At 36.0% G+C, this 25,764-nt stretch overlaps 1 protein-coding gene across 2 annotated transcripts in view; it reads left to right on the forward strand.

Moving 5' to 3' along the window:
* Window positions 1–25,764, forward strand: part of LOC134845259 (uncharacterized) — a 133,372-nt gene that overhangs the window by 52,537 nt on the left and 55,071 nt on the right. For both annotated transcript variants that reach the window (XM_063862207.1, XM_063862214.1), the window contains exons 2-6: window positions 4,283–4,569; window positions 4,799–4,843; window positions 5,104–5,400; window positions 6,175–6,559; window positions 22,944–23,113. In XM_063862207.1, the coding sequence (XP_063718277.1) occupies window positions 4,283–4,569; window positions 4,799–4,843; window positions 5,104–5,400; window positions 6,175–6,559; window positions 22,944–23,113 (1,184 nt within the window). The remainder of the gene's footprint in view (window positions 1–4,282; window positions 4,570–4,798; window positions 4,844–5,103; window positions 5,401–6,174; window positions 6,560–22,943; window positions 23,114–25,764) is intronic.

Consider the following 25,764-nt stretch of genomic DNA (forward strand, 5'->3'; position numbering starts at 1 on the left):
TTCACGTCGGTTCTTTTTCCGAATTGGGTCTGGAATTCACTACATGTAAAGCACTCGTGGCTCTTTTAAAGCATTATCTTCCTGTTGATTTTCAGCAGATTGGCTATCGGTTGTAATTTTGTTGGCATTTCTACCTTTGTTTCCTACAAGTTTCTGGTTTTTTTTTAAAGATCGATAAGACTCTGGCTCTATATTTTCGAATGCTCAATATTAATCTCACAAGGTCCTCTTGAAAAAATTCAAATAAAATTAATCATGAAAAAACTTAGTTATTTTATAGTTTTTTTCGTAGTTCCTCTTTAATTTTTTTCTTCGCTGGGAGCCTTCTTTGCTATTCACCGTCATGCTGTTTCAATCTTATACTTGTTGTATCGCAAGTGGAACGAAGCTCAGCTCCGCTTGTGTCATAACTTGCTTTCAACCTGTGTATGGCCGAATTGTCTTAGCAGCAGTTGGGCTGATTCTTAGGAACTGTGATTGTTCGTGAACCTTCAGCGCTATTGATACTGGAAAAATTCTTAAATGTGTAAAATTACCAGGCTATTAGTAAAAAAAAGTGTGTATGTCAAAAATTTTAGGTTCGATTAATCGAAGTTTTTTCTTGATGTTCAGAAAATCTAGGGCAGTATCTGCCGACCGAATAGTTCTTTTAGTGTCCCTCAGTTTCAATGTTGACTTGCAAATGTGTTGCATTTGGATGAAGTTTGCTTCGGCCAGATCAGAGAATTATTTCTCTTTCTATTTGGCATCACTGTTTCAATTTTCTTGTGCAGCACGATTTATGATTTGTATACCACATCACTGTTGCAATTTTCTTGTGCAGCACGATTTATGATTTGTATACCACATCACTGTTGCAATTTTCTTGTGCTGCACAGTTTGATTTATAAACCTCATTGGAATTTAATACATGGAAGGAGGTGGAAGTAATCTTTCTGTTGCAATCATTTGACCACCTCTAAAAACATCATTTCAGCCGCAACGAAATTTGAAAACTTTTTTAAAACTTCAATCCTTTTTTAAAGACTTCAATTCCTTATTAAAGAGTTCAATTCCTTTTTAAATTAAACATCTCTATTCCCTGAACCGAGTACTAGACGTTTTTTCAGAGTACTAGCACTCATTTCCTAGTCCCTTCTGTTAGAAATACTCCAACAGACATACTTTGAGCATGATAGCTTTTTTAATATTCGTTAGAGCTTGATAAATAATCTTCGATGCTAGTTTTCTCCCGAACTTTTTATGGTATTTTTATATATATATTTTTCAAAGTTAGCTCTATTTTTGACGTTTTTGAATTTTTTCTTTTTCTTGAATTGTATTATCGCGATAATGCGAAGCTCCGCTTTGCCTTTGTCCATTTTTTCAGTCATAAGGAAGCAGTGAATGTAGAGTTGTGCCCAAATTTTCCCGATGAGCTTGCAGTTCATTTGGTAACAAGTTTTTTCGCAAGTTTGTTTGTTTTTTTGGGAATTGTTGGGTTATTTTTCCTAATGTTGAGAACACAGATATTGCTGTTTTTTATTGCTAGATTAGATCAAATGGTTTAGGACTTCCATAAGAGGTGCATGATTGTCAATCAGGTTTTTTTAGAAAACATTTTTTCACACGAAGTTTCGTTAGTTAGTTTTTTTATTTTCTTTGTTAAAAAAACGGTGGATGCAGATGCTAATATACTTGAATAAAAAAATTTTTTTTCTGATTTTGAACAATTCAAAAGAATTTCTAAAATTGCATATATCTTAAGAAATTAGTCCAAGTTGAAATAATTATTACGCTTGCGAATAGCTAGGGTTATCAAGTTGTATATAGACTTTTCAGGTTAACAGCTAATCTAACAAAATACTTAATCCTTTAAAACCAAAAAAGTTGTCTGCTCTGTTTTTCTCATCTTAGTTGCCACATCACAAATCACTTTCAATCGGTTCCAGTTTTTTCGTTTCCAGAAGTTTTTCAAAAATGTTATAAGTAGCTGGCTTTTCGTAACTTTTTTGATATTTTGATTCTCTCTGAGTGCATCTATTTTAACATTTTAATAAATGCCAAAACTACAGCGAAAAAATATGTTTCAATTTTTTCTCCTCTGTAGATGTTTCATTAGCCTGGTTTGATATTGTCAAGTCAGCTTATATGGATCATCATATGGGTAGTTTTTTTCCCAATTAGCTTTGCTCACAAGATTTCGCAGATGTTTTATCTTGCTTCATTTTATAAAATCAATGAATCGTCCAGCGCACGTGGTGTAGAAGCAACACACTTCGAGACCACAAAGGCTTGAGGATCGAATCCGGCCGAGACCTTTTTTTTCAAACTGGATTTTTTCTGCTTTTTGTACCATCGTCTGTCTGTTTATTTTTTAATGCTAAATTTCCCTTGCACGACTTTTTTGAAGGTTGAGCTTTCTTCTCAATTCATGAATGCCATTTTAAAATCATTATCGTTGGAGGTTATCGAGTAACTAGATTTTTTTGCGGAATTATTTATCAAATTTTGGATTTTTTTTTCTGGTTTTACTAATAGTTTTTGTCGCTTTATAACACTCTGTTGGATGAGCGAAACAAATTTGTTTTGCGTATAAGTATTTTGAGGGAAGTTAAATATTTTTTTTTGGAAGATTTTGGGTTTTTCAAACACCTCTTTTGGCTCAACGGGTGTCTGCTCATAAGTTGTCGGCTGTAATACCGCTTTGTTTCTCTGCAAATGTAATTCTCAAATTTTGTTTTTTTTTCTAGTTTTTCAACATGAACTTAATTCAAGACAAAGTTCTAAAAACTTTGGTATATCTAGCTTTTCTCGACATTTACAAAACTTTTTTTTTCCTAGTTTGCGGCTTTCGCCTCACTTTTTGTCTGCTAGTTTGTCCTGCTATGTTTCGAATTAAAACTGTTTTTTATTGCTGTTTTTTGGAACTTATTTTTCAGTTTTCCCAGCGAAATAAAAGTTTTACCTATTGATCCTTCGCACAATGTGTTCGACTTGTAACTTCGGAAATGGAAATAAATTTTAAGTTTTCCCAGCAAAACAAAAGTTTTACCTATTGATCCTTCACACCACTTGTTGTATCACAAGTGGCGCGAAGCTATGCTTCGCACCAATGTGTTAACTTGATTTACTTTTGTCTCAAGTGAAATTAAAGACAGAACTAGCAGCAAAGGAACGAAAAGCTTTGATACATGTTTAAAAACTAAAGCTGTAAAATCGGAGGTTTCAATTTGCTTCTCGTGTACCTATGAGCATTTGTCGTTTACAATTCACTGCATACAAGACATTCGAATTGATGGTATGCTCAGCTGTATGTGAGAGATCTTTTGTTCAACAAAAGATAGCTTTTGATAAAAAAAAGTCAGAAATATATATAGTGCTGATTTAAATTATCCGAACAAAACTCGAATTTTCAAACGCGTTTTATGTAATTTGGGTTTAGACAAAAAATGAAGAAAACAAACGGTGCTTAGAATTTCATCAGAATTAATATGGAGCAATTTTTCTCCGAAATTCTCAACCAATAATTTACCCCAATTGTCATTTTGTCTTTTTTCAATTAATCAAGAATTACGCTGAAACTACTTTGTTAATTGATTAGAATTATATATCACAAGAAGCCTATCACACAGCCCAACAAAGTTATAGAAGTGTTAAATCTCCAAAAATTTGTGTTTTTTGTTTAAAATTTGTTTTTAAGCAAAGATTTTTGGGTTTATATACTAAAAATCACATTTCTTGGCTATCAAACAAAATTAAATTCTTTTTTACAGGTTTTTGGAGATTGAACCCTTCTAGAACTTTGTTGGGCTGTGTAAGAGGCTTCTTATGATGTATATTTCTCAGCAATTAACAAAGTATTTTCAGCGAAATTCTTGATTAATTGGAAAAAGCCAAAATGACCCATTTTTGGGTTAAATTTTTGGTTAAATTTCGGAAAAAAAAATTGCACCATATGAATTTTTATGAATTTTATAAGCAGCTTTTGTTCTTTTTACTCTTTGTCTAATCTCAACCGAAATTGAGAAAAACGTGTTTGAAAATTCAAGTTTTGTTCATTTTGTCCGTATAATTTAAATCAGCACTGTACTTTTTGAACATTTTAACGCCGTTTTCAGCATTTTCTCTTTGTTATATCTGTTGAAACTTAGTCCTGTTTCCATCGCAAGTAGTTCACTGACTATGAGTGAAGTTTCATGTAATTGTCTGTGTGCATTGCACGGAATTTTCCAACCGATTGATAATGCATCATAATTAAAAGAAAAAAATTGGGTATAACAAGGAAGAAAGTTTATTTTAGAAGATCAGAGGCAAGAGGGTTATGGAAATGAGGATGAAAACGTGACCCCAGTGAATGGGAGTGAGTTCCTGGACAACAAATTATTCGCGGGGCAGTGGCCGCAGACAAAGTTAGAAAACACGGACTCAGGGACAAGTAGGAAACAATGCCACCCAGAGGGAGACGTGGGGGGAAAAAGTGGGAGGGGTAAGGGGGAAGAGCATTTGAGTATAGACAGTGCTCTGGATGGGGGCAGTTGCGACAGTCTCTCCACCGATAGTGACCTGTCTCCCAATAAACACAAACACGTAAGAGTTTATATAATGTAAACATACATTTCGTGTCAGTTTTTTCTTCAGTATTCAGTAATGATTCTCGAAAGCGTGTAATAGCTTTTGATTGTTAGTGCAGTTCTTTAAATGCTTGTAATGGGATTTGTAGGACCATCATATGCGTGGAAGCTCTTCTCAAGGCTAAACCAAAAGTTATTTATTTGATGTTTGACATCAAGACTGAATGACTGGCTTTTTGTTTCAGGCGGACTCTGGCGCAGATTCGATCGAATCTGTCTCCAATCTACCAGTAAGTACTGTACAGTTTTAGAAATTTTTCCAAATGCAATGGCAGCAGTAGTTTCGATGCCTAATGTACACGTCATTTGATATTTTTTTACGTGAAAGGTGTCTCACTTGCTATTGAGAGTCTTTCACTAAAAGTGAAGTGCCATAAAATCGGCAAATGTTTCAAATTTCACTGGCAGCTGCGAAAAGTTTGCGATTCACCATTACTGACAGCGGTATGTATGTTAGTAGAAGTTTTCCATGCATGTCGTGTATGTTTAGACTGAAACAGTAGTCGTAGTCGACTCAAACCACAATGATACACTTGCGTCTCCCCGTACCCAGCTGCAGCTGCCCAAGCCTACAGTGCTTCGATCACAGCTCTACTCTGAAAGCAGGAACAGCTGCAGCTACCCCCCTGCTCTTCATTCCCAAACTGGCTGTGACTTCTCAGATGGAGGAGTAGAGGTGGGAAACAAGTGTGACGTCATTATTAGACCAAGCACCTTCATGCAGCCAGAGAGTTGCAGCTCTGCTTCCCACATATTACAGGAGTGCACTGACTCAGACGAAGCTCCAGTAAGGCCATATTCAAGTGCATATGTTGTCATAGTCATTATATTTAATAGCCATGAAAAGTGACAGGCAGTAGGTCCTTAGCAAATACTGCTAAAATAAAAAGAAAATTAACTACTACCTGTGTTGGGTTAATTTCAGTTGACTGAGTATGAGTGTGTTAAAGAATGAGTGTGTTAAAGTATAATTCAAATTAAATATGTTACAGCCGAATGCAAAATGTGAGAAAATGCAAGTTTGACCCTAGTGTGTAATCCTTATCCCTATCCCGCATACAAAAATGGGATAAAGTATCTCCTGTTTCCCAAAATCCTAAAACGTAGCAGAGAAAACGGTCAATTTTTTTAACCTAACTAGCGCACGCATTTTTTGCGAGCTTTTTCCAAATAGCTTTGATTAAACAGCCGTAACGTAAAATGATTTCCTGTTGCTATTTTACACATCTTTTATACCGTTGTATTTTTTTCAGCCTAAAAAAGCAACCACGCCGTTTCCCCGATATTTTACTCATGGTGTAGCCCATAAAAATTGACTCCAAGATTTGAAAAGGAAAACTAGCAAGGAATTGGAACCTTCCGCATCGCAGCAGTTTTCAAGCTTCTATGCAAAATTAGCATCTGTTTCAGCGCTTTAATTATCAGTTGTAATCACTGTAATAAAAAGTTGTAGCTTCAAAATTATCCTGACTTCCATTGAATGTTGCTGTGTAGCTTCTGAAACTACTTGGAAGTTTTGAGTTTTAACCAGTGTCTAAATACAATGTCATCCGTGTTACAGCGCCCGAAACCACGAACCTTGTCCCTCGTGAATGAATCAACGACACGAAAAGACAGTCGGTGTACTTCATCGTCACTATCCCAGTCACGGAAGAAAGTCAGTCTGAGAGAGAGACTGTCGGGCACCATTTCACACTCCAAGGCCCGATCAGGAGCCGATATATTAGAAGAGGCAATGCGTGCAAACAGGACAGCCTCAGGAGGAGCGTCCGTTGTTGAAAGAAGCTCATTTCGGAAGTCTCTAGATGACTTGATTACTCCGGAACGGCTCCACGGCACTGACATGGATCCAGCTGGAGTCGCAAGCATTCGCAACGGGAACCAGTACCAATCTCATACAAACATGATGTCCTCAAATTTTTCCATTGCAACTACCACGGCTGCAGGTGAATTAATCATTGCTCGTGTTTTGTTCTCATTACGCTGAAAATACTTTTTTTGCGAGCGATTTCTAGTAGAAGGAGTTTTGTTGAAAGGAAGGCAGGCAAATCTGGAAGAAAAGGAAGGCAAATCTAAATTCAAAAGTGGATTTTAGGTTTTCGTTTTTGCAGTAGAACTAAAGTATACTGATCCAGCGCGCTCAAATTGGGTTAATCTTATCAAAAAAGTGCCAATCGTAAGTTCTTTTTAGGAATTCGAAGAGCTGTGAATGCAACTTCTTCATTTCAAAATCCAAAGTTGCATTTGTTTTTGTTCCTTGCGTTCATTAACAGTTCTCTAGTTAACTGTTGGCTATATTTTAACGGGAACGAAAAAATTGTTTTTTGTGTGTTTGAAATTTTAATCTATGGGTCTATCGTTTTGCATTAAAACAAAAATACTAAATCAGCATTTAAGCAGAGCGACTGGCCTTAAAAAAACGGAGCTCAATGTAAGCGCGCTTATAGGGACATTTTTCAGGGCAAATTCGCACATTTACCGCAAAGTTTCCTCGCTCAAATTAATCTAATATTGTAATTAAGGTATCTTACTGCATTCATTTACTTTTTATGCGATCATGTGTACTTAGCTAGGCTCTCTAGCATAGTGGCTTAGGTTTGGCATTCCATGTGGTTGTACAGGAGTATAATGATGCATCGGCTTAGAATAGTCTTAACGATTTCTTATGAAATTTCAGAAAATCTTCAAAGTAGCAGTTGAAGGTTTTTGTTGTTTTCTCCTGTGCGTGCAAAGAGCAACTTCTCTTTTATCTTAAGTTTGTTGCCGCACGGTTTTTCTGTGTCTCCTACCTTCTCCGGAGCGTTTCATGACATGCCATTTTTATAAGTGATACTGACCTAAGTAAAATCTCGTTAAGTTAGACCGTTAGTTTTTTTTTTCAAGAGTAGTCTTAAATGTGTTCACGCATATTCAAATTATTCAAGTGATTTTTTGATTGCGCGTTTCTGTCTTTCTCAATTTTACATCGTCGGACAAAAATTCTATTCGAATCAGGTGTCAGGACGTAATACGGATAGACGGTTGCTCTTCAAGCACAGAATGTTCCGACCACAGTCTTAAAAAAAGATGTCCCGTGGTGCGACAAAAGGATCTGAAGAAAAAATAAAGCTTCGGCTTATTCGCAAGTCATAATTACACAACCATAACCTGTGTTATAGTATGAACTTTCTTTTTTTCTCATCTAAGTTGCATATATTGTTGCGATGCAATTGTTGCGAAAAAATATGTTCATTTTGATCCAGCTAAAAAGAACAGCCAATGCTAAGGAAAGGATATTAACAGACTAACATATTACAAATAGCACTTAAGCTCCAAGGTATCATGGTTCTGTAGCTTAGAGGTGGGGAAGGAGACCAGCAGCAAAATAAAAGGTTTCCAACCTGCGCAGGGTTGGATGTTCTTAACGAACTTTTTCGTGTACCAGTTAAAATGCGTCCGCTCTATAAATCGAGGCATGTTAGTTGGTAAGTTTTTTTTTCAAATTGACTGCTAATGCGTCATAATTGGCTTGCGTCACTTAGCAATTGTGTAGACTCATAATTGGCTTGCGGCACTTAAGAAATTTTACTCTACGGGTCTATCGTTTTGTAAGCGCGCTTATAGGGCAATTTTTCAGGGCATATCCGCACAGTTACCGCAAATTGTTTTCGCTCAATTTATTTAGTTTTTGTAATTAAGGTATATAAACTATATTTGTTTAATCACTGCATTCATTCGCTTTTTATGCGAGCATTTGTACTTAGCTAGGCTCTCTAACATAGTGGCATAGGTTTGGCGTTCCATGTGAATGTACAGGAGTATAATGATGCATCGACTTAGAATAGTCTTAACGATTTCTTATGAAATTTCAGAAAATCTTCAAAGCAGCAGTTGAAGATTTTTGTTATTTTCTCCTGTGCGTGCAAAGAGCAACGTCTCTTTTATCTTAAGTGGGTTGTCGCACGTTTTTTCTGTGTCTCCTACCTTCTCCGGAGTTTTTGAGCGTTTCATGTCATGCCATTCCTATAAGCGATACTGACCTAAGTAAAATCTCGTTAAGTATGACCGTTTTTTTTTTCAAGAGTAGTCTAAAATGTGTTCACGCATATTCAAATTATTCAAGTGATTTTTTGATTGCGCGTTTCTTTCTTTCTCAATTTTCATCGTCGGGCAAAAATTCGGTTCCTATCAGGTGTCAAGACGTAATACGGATAGACGGTTGCTCTTCAAGCACAGAATGTTCCGACCACAGTCTTAAAAAAAGATGTCGCGTGGTGCGACAAAAGCATCTGAAAGAAAAAAAAGCTTCGGCTTATTCGCAAGTCATAATTACACAACCATAACTTGTGTTATAGTATGAACTTTCTTTGTTTCTCATCTAAGTTGCATATATTGTTTCGATGCAATTGTTGCGAAAAATTATGTTCATTTTGATCCAGCTAATAAGAACAGCCAATGCTAAGGAAAGGATAATAACAGACTAACATATTACAAATAGCACTTAAGCTCCAAGGTATCATGGTTCTGTAGCTTAGAGGTGGGGAAGGAGACCAGCAGCAAAATAAAAGGGTTCCAACCTGCGCAGGGTTGGATGTTCTTAGCGAACTTTTTCGTGTACCAGTTAAAATGCGTCCGGTCTATAAATCGAGGCATGTTAGTTGGTAAGTTTTTTTTTCAAATTGACTGCTAATGCGTCATAATTGGCTTGCGGCACTTAAGAAATTTTACTCTACGGGTCTATCGTTTTGTAAGCGCGCTTATAGGGCCAATTTTCAGGGCATATCCGCACAGTTACCGCAAATTGTTTTCGCTCAATTTGTTTAGTTTTTGTAATTAAGGTATATAAACTATATTTGTTTAATCACTGCATTCATTCGCTTTTTTTGCGAGCATTTGTACTTAGCTAGGCTCTCTAGCATAGTGGCATAGGTTTGGCGTTCCATGTGAATGTACAGGAGTATAATGATGCATCGACTTAGAATAGTCTTAACGATTTCTTATGAAATTTCAGAAAATCTTCAAAGCAGCAGTTGAAGATTTTTGTTATTTTCTCCTGTGCGTGCAAAGAGCAACGTCTCTTTTATCTTAAGTGGGTTGTCGCACGTTTTTTCTGTGTCTCCTACCTTCTCCGGAGTTTTTGAGCGTTTCATGTCATGCCATTCCTATAAGCGATACTGACCTAAGTAAAATCTCGTTAAGTATGACCGTTTTTTTTTCAAGAGTAGTCTAAAATGTGTTCACGCATATTCAAATTATTCAAGTGATTTTTTGATTGCGCGTTTCTTTCTTTCTCAATTTTCATCGTCGGGCAAAAATTCGGTTCCTATCAGGTGTCAAGACGTAATACGGATAGACGGTTGCTCTTCAAGCACAGAATGTTCCGACCACAGTCTTAAAAAAAGATGTCGCGTGGTGCGACAAAAGCATCTGAAAGAAAAAAAAGCTTCGGCTTATTCGCAAGTCATAATTACACAACCATAACTTGTGTTATAGTATGAACTTTCTTTTTTTCTCATCTAAGTTGCATATATTGTTTCGATGCAATTGTTGCGAAAAAATATGTTCATTTTGATCCAGCTAATAAGAACAGCCAATGCTAAGGAAAGGATAATAACAGACTAACATATTACAAATAGCACTTAAGCTCCAAGGTATCATGGTTCTGTAGCTTAGAGGTGGGGAAGGAGACCAGCAGCAAAATAAAAGGGTTCCAACCTGCGCAGGGTTGGATGTTCTTAGCGAACTTTTTCGTGTACCAGTTAAAATGCGTCCGGTCTATAAATCGAGGCATGTTAGTTGGTAAGTTTTTTTTTCAAATTGACTGCTAATGCGTCATAATTGGCTTGCGTCACTTAGCAATTGTGTAGACTCATAATTGGCTTGCGGCACTTAAGAAATTTTACTCTACGGGTCTATCGTTTTGTAAGCGCGCTTATAGGGCCAATTTTCAGGGCATATCCGCACAGTTACCGCAAATTGTTTTCGCTCAATTTGTTTAGTTTTTGTAATTAAGGTATATAAACTATATTTGTTTAATCACTGCATTCATTCGCTTTTTTTGCGAGCATTTGTACTTAGCTAGGCTCTCTAGCATAGTGGCATAGGTTTGGCGTTCCATGTGAATGTACAGGAGTATAATGATGCATCGACTTAGAATAGTCTTAACGATTTCTTATGAAATTTCAGAAAATCTTCAAAGCAGCAGTTGAAGATTTTTGTTGTTTTCTCCTGTGCGTGCAAAGAGCAACGTCTCTTTTATCTTAAGTTGGTTGTCGCAAGTTTTTTCTGTGTCTCCTACCTTCTCCGGAGTTTTTTTTTTGAGCGTTTCATGTCATGCCATTCCTATAAGCGATACTGACCTAAGTAAAATCTCGATTAGTTTGACCGTTTTTTTCAAGAGTAGTCTAAATTGTGTTCACGCATATTCAAATTATTCAAGTGATTTTTTGATTGCGCGTTTCTTTCTTTCTCAATTTTCATCGTCGGGCAAAAATTCGGTTCCTATCAGGTGTCAAGACGTAATACGGATAGACGGTTGCTCTTCCAGCACAGAATGTTCCGACCACAGTCTTAAAAAAAAAGATGTCGCGTGGTGCGATAAAAGGATCTGAAAGAAAAAAAAAAAGCTTCGGCTTATTCGCAAGTCATAATTACACAACCATAACTTGTGTTATAGTATGAACTTTCTTTTTTTCTCATCTAAGTTGCATATATTGTTGCGATGCAATTGTTGCGAGAAAATATGTTCATTTTGATCCAGCTAATAAGTACAGTCAATGCTAAGGAAAGGATATTAACAGACTATCATATTACAAACAGCACTTAAGCTCCAAGGTATCATGGTTCTGTAGCTTAGAGGTAGGGAAGGAGACCAGCAGCAAAATAAAAGGGTTCGAACCTGCGCAGGGTCGGATGTTCTTAACGAACTTTTTCGTGTACCAGTTAAAATGCGTCCGCTCTATAAATCGAGGCATATTATTTGGTAAATTTTTTTTTTTCAAATTGACAGCTAATGAGTCATAATTGGCTTGCGTCACTTATCAATTATGTAGACACATAGTTGGCTTGCGGCACTTAAGAAATTTTAATCTACGGGTCTATCGTTTTACATTAAAACAAAAAAAAGCATTTAATCAGAGCGAATGGCCTGTAAAAACGGGGCTCAATGTAAGCGCTCTTATAGGGCCAATTTTCAGGGCATATCCGCACAGTTACCGCAAATTGTTTTCCCTCAAATTGTTTAATTTTTGTAATTAAGGTTTATGAACTATATTTGTTTAATCACTGCATTCACTCGCTTTTTATGCTTTATGCGAGCATTTGTACTTGGCTCTCTTGCGTACTTGGCTCTCTTGCATAGTGTCATACGTTTGGCATTCGATGTGAATGTACATGAGTATAATGATGCATCGACTTAGAATAGTTTTAACGATTTCTTATGAAATTTCAGAAAATCTTCAAAGCAGCAGTTGAAGATTTTTGTTGTTTTGTTGTTTTCTCCTGTGCGTGCAAAGAGCAACTTCTCTTTTATTCTAAGTTTGTTGTCGCACGTTTTTTCTGTGTCTCCTACCTTCTCCGGAGTTTTAGAGCGTTTCATGTCATGCCATTTCTATAAGCGATACTGACCTAAGTAAAATCTCGTTAAGTTTGACCGTTTTTTTTTTTCAAGAGTAGTCTAAAATGTGTTCACGAATATTCAAATTATTCAAGTGATTTTTTGATTGCGCGTTTCTGTCTGTCTCAATTTTACATCGTCGGGCAAAAATTCGATTCGTATCAGGTGTCAAGACGTAATATGGATAGACGGTTGCTCTTCAAGCACAGAATGTTCCGACCACAGTCTTAAAAAAAAGATGTCGCGTGGTGCGACAAAAGGATCTGAAAGAAAAAATAAAGCTTCGGCTTATTCGCAAGTCATAATGACACAATCATAACTTGTTTTATAGTAGAACTTTCTTTTTTTCTCATCTAAGTTGCATATATTGTTGCGACAAATTATGTTCATTTTGATCCAGCTAATAAGTACAGCCAATGCTAAGGAAAGGATATTAACAGACTATCATAATACAAATAGCACTTAAGCTCCAAGGTATCATGGTTCTGTAGCTTAGAGGTAGGGAAGGAGACCAGCAGCAAAATAAAAGGGTTCGAACCTGCGCAGTGTCGGATGTTCTTAACGAACTTTTTCGTGTACCAGTTAAAATGCGTCCGCTCCATAAATCGAGGCATGTTAGTTGCTAGGTTTTTTTACAGATTGACTGCTAATGCATCATAATTGGCTTGCGTCACTTATCATTTACGTAGACTCATAGTTGGCTTGCGGCACTTAAAAAATTTTAATCTACGGGTCTATCGTTTTACGTTAAAACAAAAAAAAATAGCATTTAATCAGAGCGAATGGCCTTTAAAAAACGGGGCTCAATGTAAGCGCTCTTATAGGGCCAATTTTCAGGGCATATCCGCACAGTTACCGCAAATTGTTTTCGCTCAAATTGATTAGTTTTTGTAATTAAGGTATATGAACTATATTTGTTTAATCACTGTATTCATTCGCTTTTTATGCGAGCATTTGTACTTAGCTAGGCTCTCTAGCAAAGTGGCATAGGTTTGGCATTCCATGTGAATGTACAGGAGTCTAATGATGACTCGACTTTGAATAGTCTTAACGATTTCTTATGAAGTTTCAGAAAGTCTTCAAAGGAGCAGTTGAAGATTTTAGTTGTTTTCTCCTGTGCGTGCAAAGAGCAACTTCTCTTTTATCTTAAGTTTGTTGTCGCACGTTTTTTCTGTGTCTCCTACCTTCTCCGGAGTTTTTGAGCGTTTCATGTCATGCCATTCCTAAAAGCGATTTTGACCTAACTAAAATCTCGTTAAGTTTGACCGTTTTGTTTTTCCAAGAGTAGTCTAAAATGTGTTCACGCATATTCAAATTATTCAAGTGATTTTTTGGTTGCGCGTTTCTGTCTTTCTCAATTTTACGTCGTCGGGCAAAAATTCGATTCGTATCAGGTGTCAAGACGTAATACGGATAGACGGTTGCTCTTCAAGCACAGAATGTTCCGACCACAGTCTTAAAAAAAAGACGTCGCGTGGTGCGACAAAAGGATCTGAAAGAAAAAATAAAGCTTCCGCTTATTCGCAAGTCATAATTACACAACCCTAACTTTTTTTATAGTATGAACTTCCATTTTTTCCCATCTAAGTTGCATATATTGTTGCGATGCAGTTGTTGCGACAAAATATGTTCATTTTGATCCAGCTAATAAGTACAGCCAAGGCTAAGGAAAGGATATTATCACAGACTAATATATTACAAATAGCACTTAAGCTCCAAGGTATCATGGTTCTGTAGCTTAGAGGTGGGGAAGGAGACCAGCAGAAAATTAAAAGGCTTCGGATGTTCTTAATGAACTTGGATGTTCTTAATGAACTCGGATGTTCTCAAAGAACACCCGACCTGCGCAGGGTCGGATGTTCTGAATGAACTTTTTCGTATACTAATTAAAAATATCTCCGCTCTATAATTTGTGGCATGATAGTTGCAAATTTTTTTCAAACTGACTGCGTCACTTAGCAATTATGTAGACTCATAATTGGCTTGCGGCGCTTAAGAATTTTTAATCTACGGGTCTATCGTTTCACACTAAAACAAAAAAATAGCATTTAATCAGATCGAATGGCCTTTTAAAAACGGGGCTTAATGTAAGCGTGCTTTTAGGGCCAATTTTCAGGGCATATCCGCACATTTACAGCAATTTTTTTCGCTCAAATGCTTCTGTTTTTGTATTTAAGGTATATGAACTATATTTGTTTAATTACTGCATTCATTCGCTTTTTATGCGAGAATTTGTACTTTGCTAGGCTCTCTATCATAGTGACTTAGGTTTGGCGTTCCATGCGAATGTCCAGGAGTATGATGTTGCATCGACTGAGATTAGTGTTAAATTTTTATGAAATTTCAGAAGCATCTTCAAAGCAGCAGTTGAAGTTTTGTCTTGTTTTCTCCTGTGCATGCAAAGAGCAACATCTCCTTTATCTTAAGTTTGTTGTCGCACGGTTTTTTGTTTCGCTCACCTGCTCCGGAAATTTTGTCGTTTCATGACTTGCCATTCCTATAAGTGATGCTCACCTCAGTAAAATCTCGTAAAGTTAGACCATATGGTATTTTTTTTTCAAGAGTAGTCTAAAATGTGTTCACGCATATTCAAATTCTTCAAGTGAACTTTGACTGCGCGCTTCTGTCTTTCTGAGTTTTACATGGTGGGGCAACATTTCGATTCGTGTTGTTGCGATTCAATTGTTGCGATAAAATGTGTTCATTTTGATCCAGCTATTAGATACAGCCAATGCTAAGGAAAGGTTATTAACACAGACTATTAATTATAAATGGCTTAAGCTTCCAGGTATCATGGTTCTGTAGCGTAGAGGTAGGGAAGGAGACCAGCAGCAAATTAAAAGGGTTCGGATGTTCTTAATGAACTTGGATGTTCTTAATGAACTCGGATGTTCTTAATGAAGTTCTTCGTATACTAGTTAAAATATGTCCGCTCTATAAATTGAGGCATGATGGTTGGTAAATTTCTTTTCAAACTGATTGCGTCACTTAGCAATTATGTACACTCATAATTGGCTTGCGGCGCTTAAGAATTTTTAATCTACGGGTCTATCGTTTCACACTAAAACAAAAAAATAGCATTTAATCAGATCGAATGGCCTTTTAAAAACGGGGCTTAATGTAAGCGTGCTTTTAGGGCCAATTTTCAGGGCATATCCGCACATTTACAGCAATTTTTTTCGCTCAAATGCTTCTGTTTTTGTATTTAAGGTATATGAACTATATTTGTTTAATTACTGCATTCATTCGCTTTTTATGCGAGAATTTGTACTTTGCTAGGCTCTCTATCATAGTGACTTAGGTTTGGCGTTCCATGCGAATGTCCAGGAGTATGATGTTGCATCGACTGAGATTAGTGTTAAATTTTTATGAAATTTCAGAAGCATCTTCAAAGCAGCAGTTGAAGTTTTGTCTTGTTTTCTCCTGTGCATGCAAAGAGCAACATCTCCTTTATCTTAAGTTTGTTGTCGCACGGTTTTTTGTTTCGCTCACCTGCTCCGGAAATTTTGTCGTTTCATGACTTGCCATTCCTATAAGTGATGCTCACCTCAGTAAAATCTCGTAAAGTTAGACCATATGGTATTTTTTTTTCAAGAGTAGTCTAAAATGTGTTCACGCATATTCAAATTCTTCAAGTGAACTTTGACTGCGCGCTTCTGTCTTTCTGAGTTTTACATGGTGGGGCAACATTTCGATTCGTGTTGTTGCGATTCAATTGTTGCGATAAAATGTGTTCATTTTGATCCAGCTATTAGATACAGCCAATGCTAAGGAAAGGTTATTAACACAGACTATTAATTATAAATGGCTTAAGCTTCCAGGTATCATGGTTCTGTAGCGTAGAGGTAGGGAAGGAGACCAGCAGCAAATTAAAAGGGTTCGGATGTTCTTAATGAACTTGGATGTTCTTAATGAACTCGGATGTTCTTAATGAAGTTCTTCGTATACTAGTTAAAATATGTCCGCTCTATAAATTGAGGCATGATGGTTGGTAAATTTCTTTTCAAACTGATTGCGTCACTTAGCAATTATGTACACTCATAATTGGCGTGCGGCACTTGAAAAATCTTATATACTCAAAGTTTTACTCATTCAGTTTTCCCAGTAGCGTTGTCAGTCATATTTTTGCTTGCGTGTTCGAAGTGCAACTTCGCCTCTGTGTAAAATGAGCAGTTCGAAAACAAGCGACTTTTAACTTGCTTTTTCTTGCTGTTGCGACCATTGAAACCGGGGAATTCTTAGTGTGCGGGTGTGTTTTAGTTTTTTTCACAATTGATCAACCTTGTTCAGACTTTTATTTAGGTCGTGATGATCTTGTGTTTCACCAATTTGTCGGCTTACTTGCCTTGTTTTTGGTTTCACTAGTGCTTTAAACAGGCGAGAGCAGTGTCATAGCATGAATCTGCTTTCTCACAGCATCTGTTCTCTGCTTTGTTGGGTGAGAGCGAGTGTTTGCCGTTCTCTAAGCGAACGTGGTATATAAAGAAAAATGCGATCTTATCCATCTACGAAGCGGAGTTAAATTAATTGTGTTAATTTTATCAAAAAAGTCAATCAAAAATTGTTCTAAAAATTCTATTTTTTTAATCTGCGTTAGATGTTTTTTTTCCAACTGTTTTTTTGGCTTTGTTTTTCTGTTACACGCAAAATCAGGTTCCATAATTAATCATGGGAATGACTGGAGTGATATGTCATTACGCTTGCGATTATAAAAAGCTCTCAGTCCTAATTCGAATGACAGTTTAAAATAAGCAACAAAATTGTCCCAATATTGAGCGAAACCGGTTTGAAATTTGATCTAGTAACTCTCTTTATATGAAAATTGAAATTTATACTTAAATAAAACTAGTTTTGAAAGCGTCATTCAGCTCTTTTTTGACAGTAAATATAAAAGTTTTCTCTGAAGTTGTAAAAAGTCTTAAATTTGAGACGTCAATATAGGAACGTCACTTCAATTGTCGGTTATGCCTAATTACCTAATTTTCCCCCGGTTTTTATAGTTTTTTCGTCACACCACGCACAAGAAATGACCCTGATTTCTTACATTTTTGCAAGCGATTTCAAATTGAGTTAGTTTATCGCGGTTTATTGAAAAGAAGGCAAACTCCACTATCGAACAGCAGTAAAGTAAGGGTGACGAACAACTCAAAGGACGTCTCAATTCAATAGTGGATTCTAGGTTTTAGATTTTGCAGCAGATTATAAACATACTGATCCAGCTTGTTCAAATTGGGTTAATCTTATCAAAAAAGCGCCAATCATAAGTTGTTATTAAGAATTCGAAGAGCTGTGAGGGCAAATTTTTCAATTCAAAATCCAAAGTTGCTTTTTTTTCAACAAACATTGTTTTTTGTTTTCTCGAGTTTATTAACGTTTCTCTAGTTAACTGTTGGCTATATTTGTTTGGGAGCGAATAAATTGTTTTTGTGTTTGAAATTTTAATCTACGGGTCTATTGTTTTACATTAAAACAAAAAAATAGCGTTTAATCATAGCGAATGGCCTTCAAAAAACGGGCTCAAATTTTTTTTTGTAATTAAGGTATATGAACAATACTTGTTTAATCACTGCATTCATTCGCTTTTTATGCGAGCTTTTGTACTTAGCTAGGCTCTCTAGCATGGTGGCTGAGGTTTAACATTCCTTGCGAATGTCCAGGAGTATGACGGTGCATCGACTTAGAATAGTGTTAACGATTTTTATGAAATTTCATAAGCATCTTCAAAGCAGCAGTTGAAGTTTTGTCTTGTTTTCTCCTGTGCATGCAAAGAGCAACATCTCCTTTATCTTAAGTTTGTTGTCGCATGGTTTTTCTGTATCGCCTACCTTCTCCGGGAATTTTGCGCGTTTCATGACTTGCCATTGCTATAAGTTATACTGACCTCAGTAAAATCTCGTATATTTTTTCAAGAATAGTCTAAAATGTGTTCACGCATATTCAGATTCTTCAAGTGAACTTTGACTGCGCGCTTCTGTCTTTCTGACTGTTACATGGTGGGGCAACATTTGATTCGTGTCAGGTGTCAAGACGTAATAAGGATAGACGGTTGCGCTTCAAGCACCGTATGTTCCGACCACATTCTTTAAAAATATCTGAAAGAAAAAAATAAAGCTTCGGTCTATTCGTCAGTCATAATTACAGAACCATAGCTGGTGTTATAGTTTGAACATCCTTCTTTTCCAACCTAAGTCGCAAATATTGTTGCGATTCAATTGTTGCGATAAAATGTGTTCATTTTGATCCAGCTATTAGGAACAGCCAGTGCTTAGGAAAGGTTTTTAACACAGACTAATAATTAAAAAAAGCTCTTAAGCTTCCAGGTATCATGGTTCTGTAGCGTAGAGGAAGGGAAGGAGACCAGCAACAAATAAAAGGGTTTGGATGTTCTTAATGAACTCGCATGTTCTTAAAGAACATCCGACCTGCGCGGGGTCGGATGTTCTTAATGAACTTTTTCGTATACTAGTTAAAAATATGTCTGCTCTATAAATTGACAGTAATGTTTTTGCTTGTGTGCGAAGTGCAACTTCGCCTCTCTGTAAAATGAGTAGTTCAGAAACAAGCGACTTTTTCCTTGTTGTTGCGACCATTGAAACCGGGGAATTCTTAGTGTGCGGGTGTGTTTTAGTTTTTTTTAACAATTGATCAACCTTGTTCAGACTTTTATTTAGGTCGTGATGATCTTGTGTTTCCCCAATTTGTCGGCTTATTTGCCTTGTTTTTGGTTTCAGTAGTGCTTTAAACAGGCGAGGGCAGTGTCATAGTGTGGATCTGTTTTTTTCAACCAAAATTTTAAACAGGCGAGCGTAATCATAGCATGAATCTGCTTTCTCACAGCATCTGTTCTCTGCTTAATTGGGTGAGAGCGAGTGTTTGCCGTTCTCTAAGCGAATTTGGTATATAGAGAAAGATGCGATATTACCTATCTACGAGGCGGAGTTGAAATACTTGTGTTAATTTTATCAAAAAATTCAATCAAAAATTGTTCTAAAAATTCTTTTTTTTAAAATCTGCGTTTGATGATTTTTTCCAACTGTTTGTGGCTTTGTTTTTCTTTTCCGCGCAAAATCAGGTTCCATAATTAATCATGGAAATGAGTGGAGTGATATATCATTTCGCTTGCGAGTATAAAAAGCTCTCAGTCCTAATTCGAATGACAATTTAAAATTAACAACAAAATTGTCCCAATATTGAGCGAAACTGGTTTGAATTTTGATCTAGTAACTCTCTTTATATGAAAATTGAAATTTATACTCAAATAAAACTAGTTTTGAAAGCTTCATTTAGCTCGTTCTTGACATTAAGTATAAAAGTTTTCTCTAAAGGTTTAAAAAGTCCTAAATATGAGACGTCAATATAGGAACGTCACTTCTGTTGTCGGTTATGCCTAATTTCCTAATTTTTTCTCGGTTTTTATAAATTTTTTCGTCACACCACGCACAAGAAACGACCCTGATTTCTTACTTTTTTGCAAGCGATTTCAAGTTGAATTAGTTTATCGCGGTTCGTTGAAAAGAAGGCAAACTCCACGATCGAACAGCAAAAAAGTAAGGGTGACGAACAACTCAAAGGACGTCTCAATTCAATAATGGATTCTAGGTTTTAGATTTTGCAGCAGATTATAAACATACTGATCCAGCTTGTTCAAATTGGGTTAATCTTATCAAAAAAGCGCCAATCATAAGTTGTTATTAAGAATTCGAAGAGCTGTGAGGGCAAATTTTTCAATTCAAAATCCAAAGTTGCTTTTTTTCAACAAACACTGTTTTTTTTTATTTTTTTGAGTTCATTAGCGTTTCTCTAGTTAACTGTTGGCTATATTTTATTAGAAGCGAATAAATTGTTTTTGTTTGAAATTTTAATCTACGGGTCCATCGTTTTACATTAAAACAAAAAAATCACATTTAATCAGAGCGAATGGCCTTTAAAAAATGCGGCTCAATGTAAGCGCGCTTATAGAGCCAGTTTTCAGGGCATATCCGCACAGTTGCCGCATTTTTTTTTCGCTTAATTTATTCCTATTGTGTAATTAAGGTATATGAACAATATTTGTTTAATCACTGCATTCATTCGCTTTTTATGCGACCATTTGTACTTAGCTAGGCTCTCTAGCATGGTGGCTTAGGTTTAACATTCCTTGCGAATGTCCAGGAGTATGACGGTGCATCGACCTAGAATAGTGTTAAAGATTTTTTATGAAATTTCATAAGCATCTTCAAAGCAGCAGTTGAAGTTTTGTCTTGTTTTCTCCTGTGCATGCAAAGAGCAACATCTCCTTTATCTTAAGTTTGTTGTCGCACGGTTTTTCTGTATCGCCTACCTTCTCCGGAAATTTTGCGCGTTTCATGACTTGCCATTGCTATAAGTTATACTGACCTCAGTAAAATCTCGTTAAGTTAGACCGTATGGTATATTTTTTTCAAGAATAGTCTAAAATGTGTTCACGCATATTCAAATTCTTCAAGTGAACTTTGACTGCGCGCTTCTGTCTTTCTGAGTTTTACATGGTGGGGCAACATTTCGATTCGTGTCAGGTGTCAAGACGTAATAAGGATAGACGGTTGCGCTTCAAGCACCGTATGTTCCGACCACATTCTTAAAAAATATCTGAAAGAAAAAATAAAGTTTTGGTCTATTCGTCAGTCATAATTACAGAACCATAGCTGGTGTTATAGTATGAACATCCTTTTTTTCCAACCTTAGTCGCAAATATTGTTGCGATTAAATTGTTGCGATAAAATTTGTTCATTTTGATCCAGCTATTAGGTACAGCCAATGCTTAGGAAAGGTTATTAGCACATACTATTAATTAAAAATAGCACTTAAGCTTCCAGGTATCATGGTTCTGTAGCATAGAGGTAGGGAAGGAGACCAGCAGAAAATTAAAAGGCTTCGGATGTTCTTAATGAACTTGGATGTTCTTAATGAACTCGGATGTTCTCAAAGAACACCCGACCTGTGCAGGGTCGGATGTTCTTAATGAACTTTTTCTTATACTAATTAAAAATATGTCCGCTCTATAATTTGTGGCATAATAGTTGCAAATTTTTTTCAAACTGACTGCGTCACTTAGCAATTATGTACACTCATAATTGGCGTGCGGCACTTAAGAAATCTTGCAGACTCATTCAAAGCTTTACTCATTCAGTTTTCCCAGTAGCGTTGTCAGTCATTTTTTTGCTTGTATATGCGAAGTGCAACTTCACCTCTGTGCAAAATGAGCAGTTCGAAAACAATTCTTGTATACGGGTGACTAGAAAAACCCGAAAAAAACTTTAGTTTTTGAAGTTTTTGATATCAAAAAACCGCTTAAGTTCTCAAAAGAACAAACTTAACTCGAGTAAAACTGAGTTTCAATTGCTTAATTTAAGCAATTGTAAGCTTTGAACCATTAAAATAAAAAACTTTTGTAACTATTGTAAGGCGCCTGCTCGCTCTTTTGCTTCGCTTGAATTACGACGAAAAAATAAAAATTTCAAACTGTGTTTGTTAAAAACGTCGTTCGAATCAAGACTGGGCTGAAAGGGCTTAAATATGATATATCACTCCACTCTCCGGTGATTTGTGGTGGCTGACTTTGCAAGAGAAAAAAAAGAAAAAACTAAAACACCCGAATACAAAGTTCTTCTCCATTTGCCAAATGGTTGGAACAAGCGACTTTTTACTTGCTAATTATTTTTGTTTCGACCATTGGAACCGGGGGGATTTCTTAGTATGCGGGTGTGTTTTAGTTTTTTAAACAATTGATCAACCTTGTTCAGACTTTTATTTAGGTCGTGATGATTTTGTGTTCACCCAATTTGTCGGCTTACTTGCCTTGTTTTTGGTTTCAGTAGTGCTTTAAACAGGCGAGGGCAGTGTCATAGTGTGGATCTGTTTTTTTCAACCAAACTTTAAACAGGCGAGCGTAGTGTCTTAGCATGAATCTGCTTTCTCACAGCATCTGTTCTCTGCTTTATTGGGTGGGGGCTAGTGTTTGACGTTCCTTAATCGAACGTGGTATATCGAGAAAGATGTGATATTACTTATCTACGAGGCGGAGTTTAAAAAATTGTGTTAATTTATCAAAAAAGTGTCAATCATAAATTGTTCTAAAAATTATAATTTTTTTGTGTTTGTTGTTTTTTCCAACTGTTTGTTGGCTATATTTTTGTTTTTCTGGCAAAATCAGGTACCACAAATAATCTTGTGATTGAGTGGAGTGATGTATCATTACGCTTGCGATTATAATAAAGCTCTCAGTCCAGATTCGAATGACAATTAAAAAATTTACAACAAAATTGTCCCAATGTTGAGAAAACCCGGTTTGAAATTATATTGGGCGATAAGTTGATCTATTAACTCTCATTATATGAAAATTGAATTTTATACTTAACTAAAACTAGTTTTGAAAGTTTCATTTAGCTCTTTCTTGACAATAAGTATAAAAGTTTTCTGTTAAATTAATTTTTTTTAAATATTACAGGTCAATTTAGGGATGTCACTACTGTTGTCGGTTATGCCTAATTTTCCCATTTTTCTCGCGTTTATATGGTTTTTTCGTCACACCACGCACAAGAAACGACCCTTATTTGTTTTTTATGAAGTATGTCGGATCATTCTGTGCTTACTTGCGCAGCAGCCGGCTATCCTTTTATGAAATCTCGTTTGCTGCGAATTGTAGCTCATTGCGAATTGCATGTTACTAAATGTCGGCCAAACATTATACTCACAGGTACAATGGTTTGATGTTATAGCGGCTTCAATGGACTGTCTGTTTACTGACGACGAGGAAGCAGAGGAGTTTAAATGCAACCCACACGAGCACCACCTATATTCGGACTCGGTCGCAGTCATGCTGCGCTCAGGCAGTCTGGGCTGCTTCGCCACTCCACACGCGAGCTCAAACACGCCATACGCATTCTTTGTAAGAACGTTCTTCCTTTTGTCTTCAGTTTTCACCTATGCCAAATCTACAAATACACCGCTATTCAAAGCCGCAACTGTTTATTGCATTTTCATTGTTCTTGTCATTAAATGCAAACTAGCTAGTGCTGCAAGTTTGAGTTTGGATTAGAAATATCGACTTCTGAAAAGCATGAATAATTCAGGTATTTTTGGTAAACATGCTAGTGGCTGAACGTGAACGTTACCTCGGGCCATGTTTGATGTTAGACGGAAGTTTTCAACACCAGTTCATTTAAGCAAACAATAGTTATTTAGCTGTTTTTATCATTCTACAGGGCTGAGCCAACTATTTATTTTGTCTGCAATCACAATTTTAGTAGTCTCAAGTGATTGAATTGATTTTAAATTCCACGTTGGGAAAGAAATACGTTTGTTAAAAATGAGACTACTGGAACCTGATCTAAACTACATTTTATGATTGGATAAATTAGATATTTTACCAATGTAAAGTATTTAAAATTAACCAATCATGATCCATCTGACTAACAATCCACTTATTTGTAAGTGCTGAAATTACTTGTAATTTCAGCACCAGAGAGATTTGAATTTAACTTAGAAGTTAGTTGAACTCTCCCGAGTACTTCAGCAGCCGCAATAAACCAGTATACCCTAGATCTATTGAGCCTAGCAGAGACTAGTTAAACAACCTGAGACTAGATAGTATAAGAGTAAGATTAGGATCGGTATTAGACTAAGAAGTTGCACGAATCTATCCGGCCGAAAATAAGATAGCGTGACGAGCAGACGGTGTACCCTATCCGAAATTACTCTATGAGTTATACACTTCGGTCATAACTCATCTGGTGCGACCATAAGTCTCGAACAAGACCTTAATCGCTTAGAATTAACCAATAATAGATTAGAATTTAGACAAAACATTTACAAAATGTTATACGACAATAATTTAATCGAAATGTCTCTACGACTCAATAGATCAGAGCCAATATTCCGAACGATAACAGAACTACCCGGAATTGGAAGAAGACCTCGAACCAGAGACGACATACGACAAAGTAGAAACTTACCATATAGTTATATGATAGTTCGGCAAAAGCCAGAACAAACTTTTGTATTTAGAATACTACTAGCAATGAATTTAGATTTTCATTTGCAAACATAAAATTTTGAAGTCAATCTTCAAAATCATTTCAGGCGCTAAACAAAATTATTAATATACAATAACGATTGATAAAAAGATCTCAGATCGTTTTCCTAAATTCTGCAGTAATATACAAAACATGTTTGAAAAATATTTATTGAAAAATCAAAATAAAAATTAGTAGCATGACAATAAATGGTTAGTAATTATAAATCATCCTGTTGTTCCAGCTTCATCACCTAAACATAACAGCATTCATAAGCTCACTAATATCATAAAAATACTAAATCTTTTCCTTACACAAATTTAAATCATTTTAAAACTTAAATTCACTTAATTTTAAAATCAGATCATCAAGGCTTATCCTTGGATCTTAAATCATTTTCTATATAATTAAATTTAAAACTTGATCATCAAGGCCTATCCTTGGATCAAAAAGAACAACTTTGTTCTCCCCCACCCACTTAACTAGTGTCTAACGACCTCAAACGTCGATTCACTATCCAACCCTTTCTAAAAACCCAGGACTAATAGAAATTTTTGAACAAAACTAATCATTCAAATTAGGATAAACAGTGAAGAACTTCGGTTATTCATCCTTCACTTGATCCCCCCTCTTACCAGACCCAGGATAAATCTTAGACTTAGTAAGTTTAAAATAGTATCTAACGAACTACTCGCGTTCTAATTATACCTGAACCTTGTGGATCGATTTACTATTCTCCAACCCTGAACACAATCACTACCCTTAAGTAAGATTAAGTAAGTTAACACCTTAGCTTATACTAGCCACGAGAAAGTATAAAATCATTCTTCGGAATCGATATACTTTTCTCCCCAACCCTGAACAAATAGACCCAGGTTAGGCTAACAAAAAAATCGTAAGGACTAACAGTTTAAGCAAATAGAAATCATTTAACAACCTTTTGCACCCGTCATCCTAAACCTTATGTCATTTAAAAACCTAGGAAATAAACAAACAATCGTTTTACACAATTGTGAAATAGATAACAAAAAATACGACCTTGTAATCACACCTCATACACAAACAGTTGGATACATTCGAACAAAACGACAAACACTAAAGAGAAAAATAATAACTAAACAAAGACAAATTACACGAAAAAGATTTTCCAAAAACCGCAACGCATTTTCAGAATCAGAAACCAACAGTTTAGACGAACTTTATAAACTAAAAGAATCAATAGATAAAAATTGCCCAATTCACGATCAATTATATTTATCTGACTCAGAAACAACTTCAAATTCATCAAAAAGAGGAAAAAGAAGAATAAAAAAGCAGTATAAACACAAACCAGTACATTTATACAATTGGAATCAACCAATTAGACACATTGATAATTACATATTAACAGTCATCAAACGAAAAAATGAGCTCAACACACACCCCAGGTGAAGAAAGTCCAGATGATGATGATATCTTCCCCTTTATAGTAGATGCAACCACTGATAGAGGACAGCATATATTTTGCAATTTGTTTGAACCCGGA

The sequence above is a fragment of the Symsagittifera roscoffensis genome, chromosome 1 (assembly GCF_963678635.1).
Source record: "Symsagittifera roscoffensis chromosome 1, txSymRosc1.1, whole genome shotgun sequence".
In the NCBI taxonomy this organism is placed as follows: Eukaryota; Metazoa; Xenacoelomorpha; order Acoela; family Convolutidae; genus Symsagittifera; species Symsagittifera roscoffensis.